The sequence below is a fragment of the Vipera berus genome (assembly GCF_964194415.1).
Source record: "Vipera berus genome assembly, chromosome: 3".
In the NCBI taxonomy this organism is placed as follows: Eukaryota; Metazoa; Chordata; class Lepidosauria; order Squamata; family Viperidae; genus Vipera; species Vipera berus.
Genome location: NC_138204.1, coordinates 93,818,055 through 93,839,412, shown reverse-complemented (window position 1 = coordinate 93,839,412; position 21,358 = coordinate 93,818,055). Strand labels below are relative to the sequence as shown.

The following is a 21,358-nucleotide window of genomic DNA, read 5'->3' as shown; positions in this document are numbered from 1 at the left end:
GATCACAAAAAGATACTTAATGTGCTATAATTTCCCAACCTTATAAATTAAATCAAGTTACATTGCTCTTAAGGAATTTAAATGAAATACCACAGAGTAATCAGACGCAATTAAAAAGTAACGGTACTTTTGCAGAATTACCAGGGAAAATATTTTGCAGATATCTACCACCCAAAGTTCTCAGATGAGGTTTTTTTAAAAAATTTCCAATCAGCTAAAGAAGCCGTGTTCCAAATGCCATTAGACCTGGATTCAAGATTGGGCTCCATGAAAATGAGACCTTTCTCCATTAGCCATTTTAGAAATATGTATCTTGATAAAGACTACATACTTGCTTTTGCTGGTTACCTCTGAACAGGTTATGATTGTTTTATGTATCTAAGGCAGCTGAAATGTATGTACAGTTGTTTTTTTAATGGAACTGTTTTAGTTATCTTATTGTTTTAATAGGTTTATTATAAAACATTTATAAATCCATCTAAATATATCAGTGGTTCCGTGTCTAGCTCTCACTGTTGCTTCTTGACCCGCATATAGGTTTCTCAAGAGACAAATGAGATGGTCTGGTACTCCCATCTCAGTGAATTAATATAGCCAAATTGTGGCAATTCTGTCTCTGGGAAGAAGCTCAGGTAAGATAGTTCAAGTATACTGTATGTTCATAGCTCAAACACGGGAAATGCTTAACTATCCAAATAGATATTTTACCAGCTTTAAGTATTTTATATCAATAACATATTAGGTTTTATAGAATTATGACTGGATAAAGTTGTATTTATTTTTTCTTACATGACAAATTTAAGCAATAATGTTTTATGAAAATAAAATGATGAAAACAAATACAGCCAAGAACAGCAGAAGACAACAAATCAGTATTATTTTGAAATAGCTAAAGCTAATGAAGCTATGCATAGTTCAAAATGAAAACTTAAAAGATCTGATTTTAAGACCTCAGTAAATAAGAGTAAATGTATTAACAAAACAGTATAAAACAATACTCAGACTAACTTATAGTATTCAGCAGCAGTTTCAAATTCTCCCAGGAAAATATAGGCATTTCCAAGATTACTGTAGGCTCTTCTTTCTGCAGCTCTATCACCAAATTCTTTTGCAATCAAAAGGCGCTGGAAAAGAATTAGCCTGTTAATTATAGTAACAGTGATCAGAATAGGAATCCTTATTCTCAGTGCTATTTCCATAACAAATAACAAAGTAAACACTAAGATTCACTCTTTTTCCTTATCTAAAACATGTTTTTACCAGAACATTTTGTATTACAGGGAGTCATCGAATTACGACTACAAAGGAGCCTGCCCATTGCAGTTGTAAGTCATTACGATTGTAAAATAGGGTCAGGCATGTGACTGACTTGATTTTAGGACTTTTTTTGCAGCAGTTCTTAAGCAACAGTGCACATCTTAAGCAAACCAGTTGCTGTTCTGTCCCAGCCTACTTGAGCTCTTTGTTAAGTTCACAACGAGAAAACCCCTCTTCAAACCAAGCAGGCAGAAACTGGAGGACAAACCCAAACCCCTTTTATTACTCACAGACTTGAGGAAAAACAAACACAGTTCATTGCAACTTGACTCTTAACCTTCAGCAACCAGCACCTGCCAGACCTCCCCTTTTATAATGCATCCAAGGTGCGGCTTTCCTAACGCCTGCTCCTTCGCCTTTACAGCCACCCCATTGCATTCCTTTGTCCTGTGAATCGTCACTATCCCCCTCAGCTTCCCAGCACAGCTGTGTCTCAGCCTGAGCTGAGTAGAGGGGCCAGGCTCCTCGTCAGATTGTAAATCTTGTAGCTCAGAGCCTCCCTCTGATTCTGATCACACTCCAGGCCCCTCCTCCTCCTCTGAGTCTTCAACTCAGCTGTTGGATCCATGAGCTGGCAAGGAATCACAACAGTTGCTTGCTATGGGTGCAGTTTTGCCAAAAACCAGAAGTAAATGCTGGTTTTCAGCAAAAGCATCATAAAATGCAGTCATGCGACATGGCAAACAAATGTAAATGAGTCCTGGTTGCCAAGTCCCAGAAATTCAGTCATGTGACTACAAGGGGAGAGGACAACTGGAACTTCAAATCTGGATCCTAAGTAGTCCCCTAGTAGTTCTATTGCAACTTTAAACAATCACTAAGCAGCCAGTTGTAAATCGAGAACTACTATATACAGAAAAGAATTTTAAAGTTCTCTGTCTCCAAAAGCATGCTGGAAAGTAACAGCATTGCGTGCTTCATTGTACGCTCTGTGATGCAACGTGATGTCATGCCGGCCACATGACTCTGGAAATATCTTCAGTAAACAATGACTCTTTGGCTTAAGAAATGGAGATGAGCACTACCCCTAAAATCAGTCATGACTAGCAGGTAAAAACCACGGGAACACCTTTACCTATCTTCACAGTAGTATCTGTTTTTCAGCCCAATAATGCACTTTAAAATATCACATGCATAATAAATCTATATCAGATAATGTCCTCTTTACAATTTTAAATAGGACATACTTTAGCCTTCTTTTATAAATGTCATAGATATTTCCTTGAATATCCATCTTTCTGTATATATTTCATAAGAGAAACCAAGGAAACAATAGAATATGCTTTACTAACATTATTTGAATGCAGTAAATGTACCTTTTAAACAAATAATATAAACTACAATGAACCAGAACACACCAACATGCACTCTTTTATACCTGTTCATGGGCAGTAACAGCACTTCGGAAGTTGCCCAGAAGATAATGTGTATTTCCCAAATTTCCATAGGCCCGTCCTTGGGCAGCTCTATCCCCCAATTCCGTTACGATTGTTAAGTTTTCCCTATTTAATATTCAAAGTTTTTAAAAGCAAATTACTAGATTTATAATGGAAGAAATGTACAAGCAACAATTATGAAAAATAATTGTTCTGTTAATTTAAAAGAAAACATTTTATGCAGATTGATTTAATGTTCATTATGTAATACTATTTGCCATCCTCTTAAGGTGATACCTTTAAATCACTTGTGATTTCAAATGCTATAAATTATAGTAACAATATTGATGGCTGCTGTCCAATAGTTCTTATTTTTCCTTCTTAGACATTCATCTTATTTCAGTCACTACTGCAGAAGAAATATGGGTGGAATTTTAAATTACACTCATTTTGTATATTTATGCACTGACATTATAAAATTGAAACTGGCTGTAAAAGAATTAAAATAACACATTTTAATGTATTACAAAAGGGACGCTTAAAAACTGTATCCACCTTGAAAGATTAATCCACTACTAAAGCTTTTCTTACTGATAATAGTCTGCAGCTTTCCGCAATGCAGTTTTAACATCATCTGGAAATTCCCCTGGATCGTGGGTACCTGCACAAGCAACACTTTTACCCTTGGAGTGATACACGTTTCCAAGATTATACAAAGCTCTTGCTTCTCCAACCTATAAATACAAATAAAATATTTTCTTAAAAGTTCTTATGCTATATAGGTACTCACTTAATTGAACAAAAAATAAATCTCTTATTTCCTATTGTGAGAACTACAGGTGGTCTCCTGACTTATGATCGTTCATTTAGTGATGAAGTTACAACGGCACTGAAAAAAGTGACTGTTGGCCAGTTTTCACACTTACAACCGCTGTAGCATCCCTATGGTCAAGTGATCAAAATTCAGATGCCTTAACAACTGGTTCATATGTATGAAGGCTGCAGGGTCCCCGTGGTCATGTAAACACGTTTTGACATCTTCTGACAAACTAAGGCAATGGGGAAGTCAGATTCACTTAATCACTGTGTTACTAACTTAAAAACTCAGTGATTCATTTCACTACTGTGGCAAGAAAGGTTGTAAAATGGGGAAAAACTCACTTAACAACTCTCTTGCTTAGAATGGAAATATTGAGCTCAATTGGGGTTGTAAGTCAAGGACTACTTTGTAGGGGTTTTCACTATTATATATTACCCCAACACTGTCCCCCGTTCAGATCTTACATATTTATGAGTATCATATTATGTCACAGAACAATATTTTTTTCCAAAGTCTGTTCATTTGCCAAAGTTACTTTTTGATCTTTCACAGGAAGAAAGACAGCAAGAATACCTTCCTTTTTTAAAGTCTGGGTCAGGGAGAGAACATCTAAAGATACCATGGCAACCAACTAATAAGCTTGAAAAAGTTTATCAAAACACTATTATTCTATTGCTGATATCAGGTTCAAAAATACACACTGTGCTTTTTCTTTCAAAATTGACTGTAGTAAATTTTCTTACCTTATCACCTAGATCTCTCGAAATATCAAGGTGCCTCTGACAGCAAACAATTGCTTCCTCAAAATTCCCAAGGACCTTTAAGGTATTTCCCAAGTTGCCACTAGCTTTAGCTTCTCCTAGCTGATCCCCAATTGTTCTGAAAATTAAACATTTAGTCATTCCTTCTGTTTTTCTGTTAAAAAGTCAGCTCAATCTTGAGTAGGAGAAACATTTTTATTAAACTTGCTGACAGGTTTGCTGACAAGTGTCAGCAACTGCACACTTATTGTACTTAAACATTTTTATCCCTAGCCTTAAGGATCCTAAACCATTGTAATCATTATTTTTTCTAGTTCATTTTTTCTCAGACATGGATCTTCAAATCTACCAATACTCCCAACTAATGTCTAATCATTAGAAAATATGAGAAGGGTAAAATAACATCCTGTGCTACATATTGGGGAAAGATTATATAAGTGTCAATGAATCTGTTTGGACATATTTAATATGTTTGGATAAACTGTTCTTCACAGTTGTAAGTATAATATTACCGGTACATTGTAAATATATTCTATATTCCAGATAAAACATATCTGGAGTGTATTTTGGAAGTCAGTTGATCAGATACCCAATTATATAGTGTAAAATAGATTTTAAAAGTATTGTGAGGATTTAATTTCTGTATGTCATTTCTTGTGAATGTAATGCCTAAGACAAATTACACATCATTCTCTTGAAGAATAAAACTTTGCTATATATTATTCTGAGCGGTTCCTCAGAACAAATTTCACTTACATGGCTAAGATAATCTGCTCTATTCAACAGCTCAGTCATGAGATGAAACAATTTTGGGCAACATTTAATTGAACAAACTTTTAATCATTATCACAAAAAGTGATATCTAGATAGTTTTAAAGTATAAATAACTTTATACTTTATACTTATAGCTGTTAGAAAAAAATATGAGGCTGTTATTATGGGAGAAAGACAAAATGAGTGTTAAGGGGGGCTTGGAGAAGAAGTTACATAGTCCTGAGATGGAAGGATATGTAAGAAAGAAATTCAAAATAATCCCACCTTGACTATTTTTAGTGTGAATAGGAAAAGGCTTTCAAGGGTTTGTCATTCCACTTTACTACAATAAAGAGCATTACTGATATCCATGCTGTGATTGTTTCTTTAAGTGGCCTATCTTGAAGGACTAACATAAAGGTACCAAAATCTGCATTTACCTTGCAAGAGTTAAATCATGATGATGATATTCCAAAGCTTTTGCATATTCATGCAAATAGAAATAGGCATTGCCCAACTGGCTATAAATAGCACTAAGTGTTTTTAAGTCTTCTGTTCCAACCTGAACTGCAGCTTCAAAGAAAGATACCCCAGCTCTACAATCCCCCGCTTTACATAACCGCTCCCCTTCCAAGGCAAGCTCCAGGCAAGATGCTTCCATTCTATAAATATGAAACATAAGAAAAATTGTGTTTTAAAATAGACATTTCTTCTAGTAGTCATTTCTTCTAGTAGTTCTGAAGCAGAATAGAAATATTAAATTATTTCAAATACTTATTGAATTTCAAGTACTTATTGAAGCATTTATTTTTGCATCTCAAGTTTAAAATATATTCTTATTAGTCCCATCCCAGTTAGAGAACGAGGAAGACCATCGAGTATTGGCAGTGGTTAGTAACTACTGAGAGGGCAAGTATGCTGATGGAATACTGTATGTAGTATTGAGTTATCAATAGCAGCACAGGAAGTCATCAAGTAATGACCAATTGTTCAGCAACCAAAGTTAATGACAGTGCTGAATGAATTGTATTTATGACCAATCCTTGAACTTCTGTACTTCATGGTAACATGATCGTGATTTCTTTTGTTCCCTAGAGCTTCTCACAAGCAGGAAATTTTCCCAGACATGGATCTTCAAATCTACCAGAAAGGAGGGGGAAGCTGGCAAGAAATTGCTCTTGGTCTTGCTTTTTTGCCCACCCACACTCCATAGCACCTATCCACTGCATCACTAATTCCCATGGCACCCACCCATTCTTTGGAGCATCTGCTAGGAATGTCCCTTTGCACACCCACTGGCATGGGACTCTTGCCTCTTCCCACTTAGCAACCTTTGCAGTCCTGGGCTACAACAGCAACCAGGACTGTTGGGATTGCTGTTACTCAGTAAATTCCAGTAGTCACATGATATCACAGTTTATGACCGCGTTGCTAAGCAACACAAATTTCAATCCCAATGGCCACTGTAACCAAGGACTACCTGTAATAATGGCATTTAAGGGGATTTCTTGGTTCCTATTTTCCTGGTCTACATCCTCCTCTTTGTCTGGCTTGAACCACTATATAGGATCATTAGCAAATTTGAGCAGAATTAAAAATACGGGAGGAATGGTAGTACATAAGCAACTTTTGGAGCCAGACTGCACCCTGCGCAGGATCCAGCCATTAGAGCTCGCCCTCCAACAATTTTTCTACATAATAACAGTAACAATAACAATAATAACAATAACAAAACAATAATAAAAATGCCAACATTTCTGTGCAACCAACCATATCTAAAAAAAAAACACTGAACAATTGCCACATTGTATGATGTAGCATGTAATTTATCTTGAGAATATTCTGAGTAAGATAATCATTGCTCCCTACTAATCGTATTTTTCTAATGCCCAATGAACTCTTATAAAAATGATCTTTTATATCAACTATTTAATATGAAAAGAAAAACTATAACTATGTTACTGTTTTTCAATCCTAAATTAACTTTTTATTTTTTAACCACCATGAAACAGATCAAATAGTGTATGAAACTAATATTTCTACTTTAGTTAATACAAAGAATTTGTTAAATTAAAGGTGACATAAAACTAACACAATTGTTTTTTTTAAAAAAGCTACATTTTGGAAAAGCTGTAACAAAGTTATACATAACTGGATGAGAAACTAGGCCATTTATGATATACATATAAGCTATTTTTAAATGGTAACTTGTAGAAAGAAAATCAGTAACTACTTTATTCAGAATAAAAGGTCTACTTTTTCAGTATTTTGATAAATGTTTTTGATAAAATCACAATTAGAGATCACATATAAAATGAAAATTACTGAATACTATACCTCTTAGCTTTCGATATTCCGCAGCCTAAGCACATCGATATGACAGACATTCTTAGTTTGTGCAGTAAAATTTATATTTCGCCCATGAAATGTCCCAGTTTGCCTATCTATAGCATACCTATAGCATTTCTCAGAAACAGCCAACAGGTATTTTCTTCCATTTGATTAAAATGATATAACAAAATTGACTACAGCACTCTTATAATTGCCATAACAAAAGATTTAACCCTCTCTTAAGGGGTAATGTTAACTAATCCTCTCGTCTCCTGAGAGGTTCTCTCCGGGCACCTTATGTTAAATGTCACATCCAATTAAAATTAAATGTATTCCACCCCATACCTAAAAGGCACAATCCTATTAATGAAACAATAAATTGTATCATCCCCTCATACCAGTAATTCATTTTTGGCTTCTGACTATGTATATATCTACTGTATGCGTGTATGTTTGTGTGTGTATACATACATACATACACATACACATACACACACACACACACACACACACACACATACACAAATGCTTATAAAACATTTAATTTAAAAAGTTGCAGAAGTATCAAGCTCTACACTTATTGTATAAGATGCAGCTGTTTAATATAATAGCAAAGAAGGGATATTGTAATTTTTACTATATTAATTTCCAAATCACTTTGTTCTTAATTCCTAATTTTATGGAGCACTCAGGCAAAGTGCAATAAGTCTGAAACAGAAAATGAACACTTTCCCAAGTGCGGAAACTAAGAAAGAACTTTTTAAAGTTTTGCCTTGAGAAAAGGAGGAGGAGCAGGTGCATTACCTTAAAAAATGTCACATAGAAGGCCAATCTGCCCCCTATCATTTCAGATTTCAGGACAAGGAATAACCCATTTACGGTAAAGAAAAACAGAATTCTTTGAATATTAGGAAAGAAGTCCAACCATTATAACAATTTGATGGTATAGCCAATTTTCACCCTTTGCTGAAAGCATTTCAGTAGGTTTGGATAAACATTTGGAACCCATATTAACTGGAATTACTGCACAAAATAAGAGTTGGACTCTATCTAAATGGCCTCCTTTGGCCTTATGTATCTATTGAAAACAGCTTCCTACTCTCATTGTGTTCTTCAGACTATATGAACAATAATTATTTAACCAAATACCATACTCAATAAATAATACATTTTAAGTAATGTAGGTTAAAGCTAAGTGTTTTGTTTTTGAAGGTACAAATATAGTACAGGTAGCGCAGCATCCTTCAAAAAGAGTTTTAGTAGAGTCCATACGTTGGCATTCTCCCCAAAGTGTTCAGTCTTTGAATATGAATTTAAATCTGAAGCCATGGAGAGGTGTATATGGTACTTTTTTTAAAAAGTTCATTTATTTGCACAAATCAAGACCAGCAACAATTTATCACACTGCAGCCTTGTTTTGGATTCTAGGTATATTGGTATTATGGATCCACTATAAATATTTACACAAGACTGTTGCTTATGTTTGGTTTTACATCTAAACAATCGACCCATTGTAGTCAAATCCTTGCATATCATTTCCTGTATTTATTTCAGATGTCATTCAACAATTTATCCTGCTTTTTTTAAAAAAATCTCTCAATATTTTAATTCTTCTCAAGCTTTAGTCCATTTTATTTGGAAATGCTGTAATTTCTATTACTTTAGAGTACAACAAGCTAGTGTCATTCAATAATCATTTAAAACCACATTGTTTTGGGTAACAAAATCAAGCAGTGTTACCAAGCCACTGCCTTTTATTACAGTGAACATGTTCAACTGTGATGACGATATATATGAGACAAGATATATATTCTGACATTAATTTTATATATCTGGCAATATTTCCCATCTTCCTATCTGGGAAGATGTATGTGCTCCTGATGAAACAAGAAATAAAAAATATTTTGTTTTATGAACAGAGTTCACAAAAGAAATGGGAATCTCCTTGTGCCTTCTATTTGATCACAACTTTTGGTTAAACCCAAAAATGATCTAGGTGCCATAAGTATTCCTCTCAGATTGCTATCTTTGATCTGTTTAAAAAAACAAAGTCTTTTGCATTCTTTGGCACTGCTGTGGAAGAGCTAGCTGAATCTCCTTAAATATAAACTGCACTTTCCTTCAAGAGCCTTGGTGGAGCAGTGGGCTAATGCCTCCTTAAGTAACACCAGCTGCCTGCAATTAGTGCAGGTTCGCATCCCACCAGGCTCAAGGTTGACTCAGCCTTCCATCCTTCCGAGGTAGGTAAAATGAGGACCCAGATTGTTGGGGGCAATTAAGCTGACTTTGTAATAATGCCGCTTGGGGGGGGGGGTGAAAGCCCTAATAAGCAGGCATATACATAGAATGAAGGCTACTGCTAAGCTTGTAAGCCGCCCTGAGTCTTCGGAGAAGGGCGGGATATAAATGGAATTAAAATAATAATAAATAATAATAATAATTGTGTGGCTCCATGACAGCCCAGGAGAACATGCAGTTTCTTTAAGGAGACTCTTACCAGCACTGCATGCAATACTATGCCTGCTACAAACCATTTTTTTGCTTCTGGATAAAAACACTGCGCATATTTTTAAGCACCAACACTGCTTATTTAGAAGACAATAAACATAATAAAAACATACAGAAACAAAGGACATATGAATAATAAATTAATAGATATGATTCATATAGTGACTAAAGGCATAAAAGGTGAAAATTCCAGTGTTTTTGAATTGAACTAACATTAGGTTCAGCCCAGAAAATATGGAAGTAGAGGCTGGAACAAGTAAATCAAATCCATATGAGGAAACTCAATATTGTAGATTTATCTTAGTAACTTTGGAAAAAGTCTACAATTTGTTTTAGAAAAATAGGTCCATATGATGATAGTGCTACAAGTGTAAGATTCATTTTATTCTAGATCAGGTGTGTCAAACTGCCGGCCCATGGGCTGGACGCGTCACAAGGAAACCACGCCCACCCCATTGCCGGCAATGGGGAAAAAGTTCCAATACGTTGCATGACGTCACGTGACATCGCGAGTTTGACATGTCTGTTCTAGATGAACAAACAGGAATGGGCAATGAAAAGAGCCTTACCTACAAATGGTTACCTTTCACATTAATTTAATCTTAAAACAATGTACCAGATAAACCTGTTAAACACCATTTCTCATCTATGTAGTTCCATAGCTTGGCTCAGCACAGGTAAAAATAAGGAAGCTTCAAACAAAATTTGAAACATTAAAGAAAAAGAGTATTGTTAAGAGATTACAAGTATCTGGAAGAGGTCAATCATGGATGAACTCTAATTTGGCAATTAAAATGCATATAAATAGGGGTATTAAACAAACATGTGATGACCCTCTGAAGTATTTTTAAAAAATTAAACATCAGATGCAAGCCTTAATTTTTCAATGCATTAATTAGTATATTTGCTTACCTGTAACGAACATGAAATGAATTATCTTCACACGTTTAACAAAACATCTTCTGTCAATTCACATTCTGTATAAATTTATTATCAGCTAGTCAGCACGTAGAAAAATCACCAGGGAACGAAAAAATATTCTCATAAAAATGTCCCAATACGTTATCAAGACTTGGAGTTAATAAAATTCAAATTCTTGTTGCAGTATTGATGCTTGATCAGAAAAGGAGATTCTTATCAGATATCTTATACATTCAGAAGTCATATTACAATCTGTGTCTGTCGCTCAATCCGTTGTATTTCTGCAAAGAGAGTATAAAATGATGTTTCTAATTTCATTTGTATGAGTGTCAAATTAATTTTTTAAAAAATAAGATGGCAATGCTTGGTGAAGATACAACAAATGAAATTCTTGTATAAAGAAAGCTTACAAAGCAAACCTTTCTCTCACACATACAGGCAATTTTAATACATACATGCCTAAACGCTATTTTATGGATTACTTATAAAGTAATAATTTAGAGAGATTGGTCACAGAACTATGTTCTCCTTTGTTCTAGGCCAGACATATCAAACACAAGGCCCGGGGGCCAGATCCGGCCCGTGAAGTGCTTTCATGTGGCCCACAAAGCCATCCTGGAAACAGTGAGGGAACGGCCCCCACTGCTTTGGCCCTGGCCCAGAGACCCTCCTTCTGCCAGAGACCCTCAGATCTGTCCCACTCCTGCCCAGGCCCCCATAGGCACCCTTGATGCGAACGATGTAGAGCTGGCCACGCCCACCCAGTAGGACATACACACTCTAGCCACGCCCACCCAATAGGCCACGCCCACCCTGGCCATACCCACCCGGCTCCCTGAGGGCAACCGCAATGCTGATGCAGCCCTCAATGAAATTGAGTTTGACACCCCTGTTCTAGGCAAACTATGTTAAAAACTTATTGGGGAAAAATTGTAGCAAAACTGTTTTATTTTACATTTTAGTTTTCAATGTTATACTAATGAACTGCTGCAAGGAAACTACAGAAGTAGAAAAATATCAGAATAAGGACTGGATGTCACACTCTTTCACATATTTCCACTAGAATTGTACACAAAATGGAAAATACACTTTGTTTCAACCCAGAAACAAATACAGTGATTTCTGGAAATTCCACTGAACTTTACAAAAACAAAACCTGGAATGTTTTTTGTTTTTCTCTCTTTTGGGCAAAACAAAAGCCACAGAGATCTTGGGTATGATTTCACTGATCAAGGTTAGTACAAATCAAACTGTCTGTCATCTGCCATTGGCTTTTTCACAGGGTCTGTTTATTTGTTACTCAGTAGAAAAAGAAGTTCCCAGTAGAATATTTCTCTCTAGCCAGTCTGCACATCAATTTTCCTTCTCTCCCTCCCTGCTCTCACCTGCTACGAATGTCCAAATAGCGAAAAGAAGGATGCAGCTCTCCAACATCCCAATAATACAAGAACCTACGCTGTTTCTGCTATGATTACCAGAAACATACTCCAAACAGTATCCACTGGCTTTTTACCACTTCTGTTTGGAAGTATGTTTTCACCCATCTCTGGAATAAACAATAAAACAACTTTGCTTTATTTTATATCTAAAACAAACAGGAATGTTTTGGTTCAGGCATAAACTACAAGAAAGCACCTATTCCAGGGATGGCAAACCTTTAAGAGACCAAGTGCCCAAACTGCAACCCAAAACCCACTTATGTATCATTGGGTGATGGTTCGGCGTGGCCCATTGGGTGGGTGTGGCCCATTGGGTGGGCGTGACTGCGGTGGTAATGGCAGACTGGGTGAGACTAAAAAGTTCAATCAATCAATTCCAACTTTGCGAGATTTTTGTTTTCCAGCAAGAAGTTGAAATTGATTGATTAACCTTTTTTTTTTTTGCACACAACAGCAGAGGCCTAAAGCGAAAAGGTTTTATAAAACCCAGCTGAAGGGCTAGGATTGGGGCGACGGCTCCAACATTAGTAGACTGAAACACTTCAGAACAGTACCAATATATTTTATCAAATCCCAGATTTTCAGTTCCCAGATCCTAATCAGAAGGCACAGCCATCCATATACAGAGGGACAATAGCTCATATTGTATAGGATTACATCATCATGCAAATGATATGAGTTATGCATTTATATCAGACATCATGATGTGAAAACAATTACATAAACATGATATTTTTGTGGTACCACCATTTTGACATCATTGTGGCATATAACATGTCTATGCCAGAAGAGCATCATGGCCAGTGGTATGAAAATTACTGATTACAGGTAGTTCTCAACTTACAGCCATTCATTTAGTGACCATTCAAAGTTACAAAAGCATTGAAAAAAAGTGGTATATAACCGTTTTCATACCTACAACCACTGCAACATCCTCATGGTCACATGATCAAAATTCAGATGCTTGGCAACAGGTTCATACTTATTATAGTTGCAGAGCCCTGGAATCATGTAGTCACTTTTTGTGACCTTCTGACAAAGTTAAAGGGGAAGCCACATCCACTTAACAACTATGGAGAAACTGGAGAAGAAGATGGAAGAGAAGTTTAGAGCAATGAGGGTGGACATGTTGTCTATGATTGAATCTGTAGCTGTATGTGTGCAACAGCTGGATGTAAAAGTGAAGGATCTCAGTCAAAAGAACTCTATATTAGAAGCAAAGGTATTAGAAAATGAAAATATAAGGGATAAAATGGACGGAGAATTGAGTCTTGTTCAGTATCATCAGATGCAGTATGCTATTAGAATCAGGGGTTTAAAGAATTGTAAAGAAGATTTAAAGCAGCTGATTTCTGAGGCTCTGGAAGGGGTATTGGGCCAGCCAGCATCTGAAATTGAGGGAAATATGGACAAAATTTTTCGTGTAAATTCATGGATTGCAAGACAGAGGAAGTTACCCAGAGATGTGGTGGTTTATTTTACAAAGAGAGTAATTAGAGATGAAGTCATTCAAGCTGCTTATGATACTAAATTGGTAGTGGCTGAGCAAGAAGTCTTGGTTTTAAGAGATTCCTCCGAAGATTTTAAGGAGAAGGAAAGATTTTGCATTTCTAGTACAGGAACTTAAGAAATGTGATATTAAGTTTAGATGGGAGATTCCAGTTGGACTGGTGGTGACGCATGAAGGTAAAAGACATCGTCTGGTTACTGTGGCCCAGGCACGTGATTTTTATAGCAATGTGTTAAAAGCAACCCCCCTATCATTTTTGGAAGCTGTAAAGTGATACGGCGAGGGAAAGCTTCAAGATGTTGCAGATAGACAGATAGAGGACAATGGTGTTGGAGGGGATCAAGATACAGTTTCATCGGATGTTGCAGGAGGCCAGAGGATGACGCGTGCCGCCCTAAGAAGAGCGAGACGAGAGCAAGAGCAAGACCAGCAGAAAGTTATGGAATCTCCAAAGTGTACTTACAGTGAAGCTGTGGGAGGGGCGCGGTCCAAAGAAGTTTTGGGGGTCATGACAGACGTGCTCCAAAAGCTTTGGAGCGTTAAGATTGCTGATTAAATTTTTAAATTAGAATGTCAATGGATTAAATTTATCATAGAGGAGAAAGAAAGTTTTTTTTAATATTTAACACAATTTAAGATTGATGTTATTTGCTTGTTAGAAAAGTATATTAGGGTTATGGACTAAAAGTATGTGTTGAACTAAGAATGGGTATGCAAGCTCCTAATTAACAACAAGTTGTCTTACAGACTGCTTAAACCTTTTTTTTTACTCTTTTTATTTGAACTCAAGGATGATTTGGAACTGCGAGACATTTGGCGTGATACATGCAAGAACTATTTTTGATCATAGTTTAGTTTGGTTGGAGATTATTAAGGTTAATAGAGATAGGCACTTTTGGCGCGTAACTGAGAATTTGTTTAGAAATTAGAGAAAGGTTGGAGAATGTAAATAGTAGGTGAAAGTTTTTTTTTCTTTTTTTTGAAATTAATATGAATAAGGACTGGGATTAAGAAAATCTATTCTGAGTAAAGCTCTTTTTCTGTTTTCCTCTTTTTCTTTTTTACTTCATTTGTAATATTAATATTGTTTGTATTCATTTTATATGAGCTAGAGGGAGATAGAATTAATAGTTTATTGCTGATAACATAGGGGTGCTTATGTTTGTTTCTTGATTTTATACCCTGTATTTAGCTCTGGGAAGTCGGGGGGGGAGGAGGGATTGGGGGAGAGGGATAGGGAGGGTTAGGTAGGGGTGGGGGAGGGGGAGATTAAAGTCAAAATGTATTGTAAAACTTTTTAAATAAAAAAAAACAACTATGTTACTAATTTCACAACTGCAGTAGCAAGAAAGGTTGTAAAATGGGGTAAAATCACTTAATAACTGTCTCACTTAGCAACAGAAATTTTGGGTTCAATAGTGGTTCTAAGCCTAGGTCTACCTGTAGTCCAGGAAACTAACAACATCAATTCCTACTACCTCAGCATATTATTTAGATTGTGCATTCTTCAAAAATGATCCAGAAGTACAAGCCTGAGGAAAATGCAGAGCCCATACAACTGCATTCCATGAATTTTGTTAATGTAGCATAAAGTAGGTATTCACTTAAAGCTCATTAGCAACTTTTAGCATCACATGAGAGAAACTGTCAAACAAGCAAAGCACAATTGAGGGAACAAATCAAAATATACTATGGAACTTAAATACCCGATTCTTAAAACCCATATTATACTGTGAAACACAAATGCAATTTTGCTGATTTTAATTACACTTTTATAAAATTTATCAATTTCCTATGTACTGTGTGATAATCTATATGTGGAAAATAATATATTGCTGAAAGACTGAGAGTTAATTATTACAGCCACTCCTTATTTACTGACTACTTCAGTTATTGACCATTGCAAATTAGATAGACAACAATGTACACTAGAGACTAATGCTGTAGAAACTGTACAAGAGAATTTTATTTGAAAGAGACAGCAATCTTCACAGCAACTCGGTCATGTTTGCTCAGTATCATTTCACTTAATGACAGTCACTGAAATGGACTGTGGTCACTAAATGGCGAGGAAGCAAGAAATAAGAGACCTAGTTTGGTCTAGTGATTAAGGCACCAGGCTAGAAACCAGACTGTGGAGACTGTGAGTTCTAGTCCTACCTTAGGCACGAAATTGGGTGGATATCTTTGAGCCAGTCACTTTCTCTAGGCTCTCCAGTATTCACCTCATAGGGTGGTGTTATTGGGAATATAGGAGGAGGAAGGAAATTAGATATGTTCGCCTCGAGTTATAAAAGTAATAAAGGTGGGATAAAAAATTTCAACAGGCAACTTTCTTCAGAGTATGTAGAGTCTTTGGGTCATGGGGCTTTCCTCCTCATCCTGTTTTCCATACAATAAAAAATATTTTTGATGCAACAAGTCCTATTTTTTAAAAATCTGATTGTTACACACAATAGCAAGTCAATCAGGGAAATGAGGGTTATCTTTCTTTTCTACATGCTACATTGAAATTTTAAAGCAATTATACCTCCACATCAATCTTGGTAAGTATCACACATAATTTAATTGGGATTAATCCTAACCCTAACGCTATAACCAGCAATCTATCTTGAATGGATCCCGGTTGAGAAAAGCTGGTCTAATCAGAACAAGGAAGGCAGTTTTCACTAGAAATGACATCAGAAATGTCTGAAATTTTTTTCAATATCAACCCTGTCAAGAACACCAAAGCAACAGGATTAGGTCTTCTAAGGGAGCACGATTCCATACAGCTGACATGTCAAACTCACGACGTCATGTGACATCGCACAACGTATCGGGACGGTTTTGCCATTGCCAGCAATGGGGTGGGTGCAGCTTCCGGATGACGTGTCCGGCCCGCGGGCCGGCAGTTTGACACCCCTGCCATACAGCATTTAATCAATAATGTCAAATGCGCCTCATCCAATCTGAGACTTATATTAGATAGTAATTCAGAATTTGAATTGGATTTTACTGGAATAAATAGAATTGCCATCATCTAAATTATTCCATACAGTTATCTACATTATGACATGGAATGAGGTTAAAAAGGATATGGTAAGATGGGAGAAACAACTATTGTCATTATTGGGAAGAATTTCTGTGATAAAAATGAAAGTCCTGACTAGAATGATGTTTTTGTTTCACACACTATCTATTCTGACAACTGATATACTATTTAAACAGTGGCAGAAGGGTTTATCTATATTTGTGCGGCAGGGGAAAAATACATTAAATAAGATATTACAAAATGCAAAGGAAAGAGGAAGATTGATTTATCTGACTTGACATTGGATTTTGCAGCTTGCTTTGTAGTTGAAATGAAAGTAATTTGAAATTAGAAGGATGTGATCTGAGAGTTGTGGTACGATAGTCAAGGCTGAGGTAGATTTTAGAAATGTTAAACATGCCATATTAAGAATACAGAATAGATACAAAACCCAGGATTTGACCTAAAACACCTTTGTAACATTTTATAGACAAGAAATAGGAAAATACAATGGTTAACTTCTTGTGAGATAGTAGAATGTTATCAAAGAGAACTTAAAATAAAATCAAGAGAAGAACTGGTGGTGGAAAGATATAGTTGTCAACAGTTATCACATTTGCAATCATTAGAAAGTAATATAAAGTAGACAAAATAATTTATGGTTTTGAACACTGGAAGACTTGAGTTTGAAAGAGAATTATATACAAATAATGAACGTGTAAATCCTAAAATGTGTAAAATTTTATTGAAATTTGAGCTAAAATTTTAGATTATAACATACAGATAGTCCCCTTGTAAACATTCGAAGTTACAACGGCACTGACAAAAATGACTTATGACTGTTTTTCACACTTGTGGCCAACCCTACAGATATGTCACCAAAATTTGAACACTTGGCAACTAGCATGTATTTATGACGGTTACAGTGTTTCAGGTTCATGTGATCACTTTTTGCAATTATCTGACAAGCAAAGACAATGAGGAAACCAGATACATTTAACAACCGTGTTATTAACTGCAGTGATTCACTTAACTGTGGCAAGGTCATAAAATGGGGCAAAACTCACATATCTTACTTAGCAATGAAATTTTTGGCTCAATTATGGTCCTAAATCAAGGACTACCTGTACAGATGGAACAAAGGATTGAAATTTATACTATGCCACAATCTTAAGAATTTTTTTATAAAATGATATATTATTGGTATACGTTACCAAAAAGTTTTTCTAGAATATATAGGCACTTCATATTTATGTTGGAAATGTGAACATCAAGAAGGGCCTTTTTATCATCTTTGGTGGACATATAAAAATTAGAAATACATACATTGATTTAGAGGATTTTAAAGATTAATATACAATTGAGACCAGATGTTTTTCTTTTGTGGTTGGACCAACAGCTGGAAAAAATCAAGGAACTTCATTTTTGTGCATAACTGCAGAGATAGCAAGATTCAGCATTAGCCACATTAGAGAAAGAGTTGGTAAAGGTGATGGAACTTACTAGGGTAACTAGGTTGACTTCTTTGATAAGAAAAAAAAACAATAAAAATGACAAATGACTACATTTACTGCCGACTGAAAACCCCTTATAGATTTCTTTTGTATAAAATAGAAAAAAAATACTTTGTTTTGGTTTTGAGGATTTATGGTTTTGGTTATTGGACAAGATAGATTATAGAAAGAATGTTGTAATCATAGAGTTAAGAGGTAAATTTGTAGCCAGACTTATAACTGCTATAAAGAAGTTTGGAAGCTACAGTCCTTGACTTATGACAATTAAGACTGAAATCTTCAGTCATTGAGAAAAATGATTAGGCAACCTTCCATTCCAGGGTTAACCTGCCTGCTGGACATACTGAGTCCTATTGGGGGAGGGGGGATGTAAATCCCTCCAGCAGGCAACCCTTTCACTGTTAAAAAGGCTGGCTGGAAAATGTCTATCCTGAAATCCAAACAGGATTTTAGCACAGAATGTTTGTAGGATGGGGCACCTGCAGCCAGCTTCCAGAGATAAAGAGGACTTCCTCTCGTTTCTGAGAGGTGACAGCAAAAAGACTTCACACTGCATCCATCCCAAAATCCAAATTGCGAATGCACCATGCTACAAATACTCTATTCCAAAATCCTGCTTGGACTTCTCCAGCCAGCCCACAGAAATCTAGGGGAGTCTTCTTGGCAGGTGGCAGTGCTAGCAACCTTTTCTGCCAGCTTCCCTATTGACTTTCTGGGGACCAAAATTTCAAGAGAATTCATTAAGTTCCTTCATTCAGTGTCATAATCTCTAACGGTCACTGAACGAATGGTTGTTAAGCAAGGACTACCTGTACTTCTTTGTATTTTTTATTTCATTTTTTGCACTTTTAGCTGTTTTTCTTTTTCTTAGTTTATATTAGTTTATTAGTTTTTATCATTTTTTAAAAAAAAATGAATAAAAAGTATACATTACAAATTACAAGGTAGTTCAGAGCGTTAAGGATCGGCACAAGCTTTACTGGGTTTAGATATAACTTCTGAATAGCAAAATTATTATAGCAAATCAGACCTGTGTTTCACCTGCATCATCTTTTTTTCATCTGCCAGCCAAAATGTTTTTACAAATTGCTAAAAATTAAACAAGTGCCGAAAATACGACTTTGGCACAACTCTCCCTATACAATTTTACAATGGAAGCAGAATTGAATTCTATGCGAGTTTACAATCAAACAATAAGAACCGTATACTAAGCGAATGCTATTAAGCAATCCATTCAAGGGACATGGTAAAACTTCTATTGGATCCCAGAAACATCCTGTCATAACATCCATCTAGGCCAGGGTGTCCTAGCCCAATTTTTTTTAAAAAATCCTTTCAGAAGACAACACAAATATAAATCATTTCCAGAGCAGAGCAAAGAAAATCAGTCGTGCCACAGCAATAACAGGAGAAAATTCTCTGGTGATTTTCACCGAAACGTCCGAGGCGCACATACTCTTGTTTTGTTTCTCCATTTTGGCATACTTTTTTGTTTCCCTACAAGCAGGGGTAGGCAACCTCGGCTCTTTTATGACTCATGGACTTCAACTCCCAGAATTCCTGAGCCAGCCAAGCTGGCTCAGGAATTCTGGGAGTTGAAGTCCATGAGTCATAAAAGAGCCGAGGTTGCCTACCCCTGCCCTACAGAGATAATACCTATGTCCCTAAGTAAGGGTAAACCATATTCCCCCCACCTCCGAGGAGCATCTGACTAATCAAAATGCAGCCCATTCCTAACGAACGCACGCGAATCCCTGCCTGCCCCCTCCCTCCCGGTGTGGTTTTCTTCAAAATGGCTCCCCTTTTTAACTTGTGTTGATTCAAAAAAAAAAAACACCACAGGCAGCCCTCCCTTCTCCCGCATCCCCACTATCTTCAGGAGCGCCTCCTGCCTTTTCCCTCATTTTGTTTTCCCCTCCAGGCACCCAACAGGCCGCTGCCAAACTCCCTAGTTTATACCAGGCTCAGCGTTGCCCACGAAGGGGACCCCTTTTCGCTCACTTCATTTCAGTTGCCACGGGTAGCTGGCGGACGGCTCTCTCCCTCGCTCTCCGGAGCTCAACAACAAGCGTCGCGAAAAAAAAACCCCGGACCCAGAAAGGGGAGGGGCTCCCCACTTTGCTTTTCACCTGCCCAGCCAAGGGCGCTCCCCGTCCGCCTCCGTGAGTGACGAGGAGCGGGGGGGGGTGGGAGGGAAAAAAAAAAAACGGCCATCCGCGCGCTCGCGCCGCACAGCGCACGCGCCTGGCAGCCGTGCCCTTTTTCTCTTGTTTAAAGGCGTCGTCCGTCTGTCATCCGGACGCTGCTCCGCCCGCCACGCTCCCCCCTCCCTTCCTCGGCACCTTTTGCATTGGCCAATCAGAAAAAGAGGGTGATGTCGATGAGGCCTGTCCTCTCCGTTTTTGAACACCGTAAGGGCTGGGAGTCACGTGGGCTTTTCCTGCGGTTAGGTTTATATTCCCTGGATTTTTTTGGGGGGGGGCTTGGGGGGGTGGGTGGGAAATGTTCGAGAGATTTAAAGGGCAGCTTCCCTTGCGTTGGTTTCGGGCGATGAGAAGGGTCCGCAGCAAAGGAAAGGATGGTTACTTATGTGTATTTTATTTTTATTTTATTTATTTTAATTCCATTTATATCCCGCCCTTCTCCGAAGACTCAGGGCGGCTTACAAGCTTAGCAGTAGCCTTCATTCTATGTATATGCCTGCTTATTAGGGCTTTCAGACACCCCCCCAAGCGGCATTATTACAAAGTCAGCTTAACTGCCCCCAACAATCTGGGTCCTCATTGACGGGATCGTGTAATATAGAATAGATCGCCCCTTTCGTCACTTTTTTAAACTATTGGTGTGAGCAACCCTGTCGCTCCTACACAAGGAGAGTGTAGACTACAGATAGTCCTCGAGTTACAACAGTTAATTTAGTGACCGTTCAAAGTTACAATGGCACTGAAAAAAGTAAGGTATGACCGTTTTTTCACACTTACGACCATTGGAGCACCTCTATGAGGTGGCTGGATGGAGTCACTGAAGCAGTAGGCGTGAGCTTAAATGGACTCCAGAAGATGGTAGAGGACAGGAAGGCCTGGAGGAACGTTGTC

General features: G+C 37.1%; 1 protein-coding gene across 2 annotated transcripts in view; it reads right to left on the bottom strand.

Moving 5' to 3' along the window:
• Positions 1-20,569, bottom strand: part of GPSM2 (G protein signaling modulator 2) — a 34,136-nt gene extending 13,567 nt beyond the window's left edge. The window contains exons 1-7 of one of the 2 annotated variants that reach the window (XM_081324355.1): positions 20,223-20,569; positions 10,779-11,068; positions 5,468-5,689; positions 4,257-4,392; positions 3,285-3,427; positions 2,696-2,819; positions 1,009-1,124 (exon numbers count right to left, since the gene is read on the bottom strand). In XM_081324355.1, coding sequence (XP_081180481.1) covers positions 1,009-1,124; positions 2,696-2,819; positions 3,285-3,427; positions 4,257-4,392; positions 5,468-5,688 — 740 coding nt within the window. In that variant the 5' untranslated portion in view covers position 5,689; positions 10,779-11,068; positions 20,223-20,569. The remainder of the gene's footprint in view (positions 1-1,008; positions 1,125-2,695; positions 2,820-3,284; positions 3,428-4,256; positions 4,393-5,467; positions 5,690-10,778; positions 11,069-20,222) is intronic. The other variant, XM_081324354.1, reaches the window with a different exon arrangement.
• Positions 20,570-21,358: the final 789 nt, after the last annotated feature.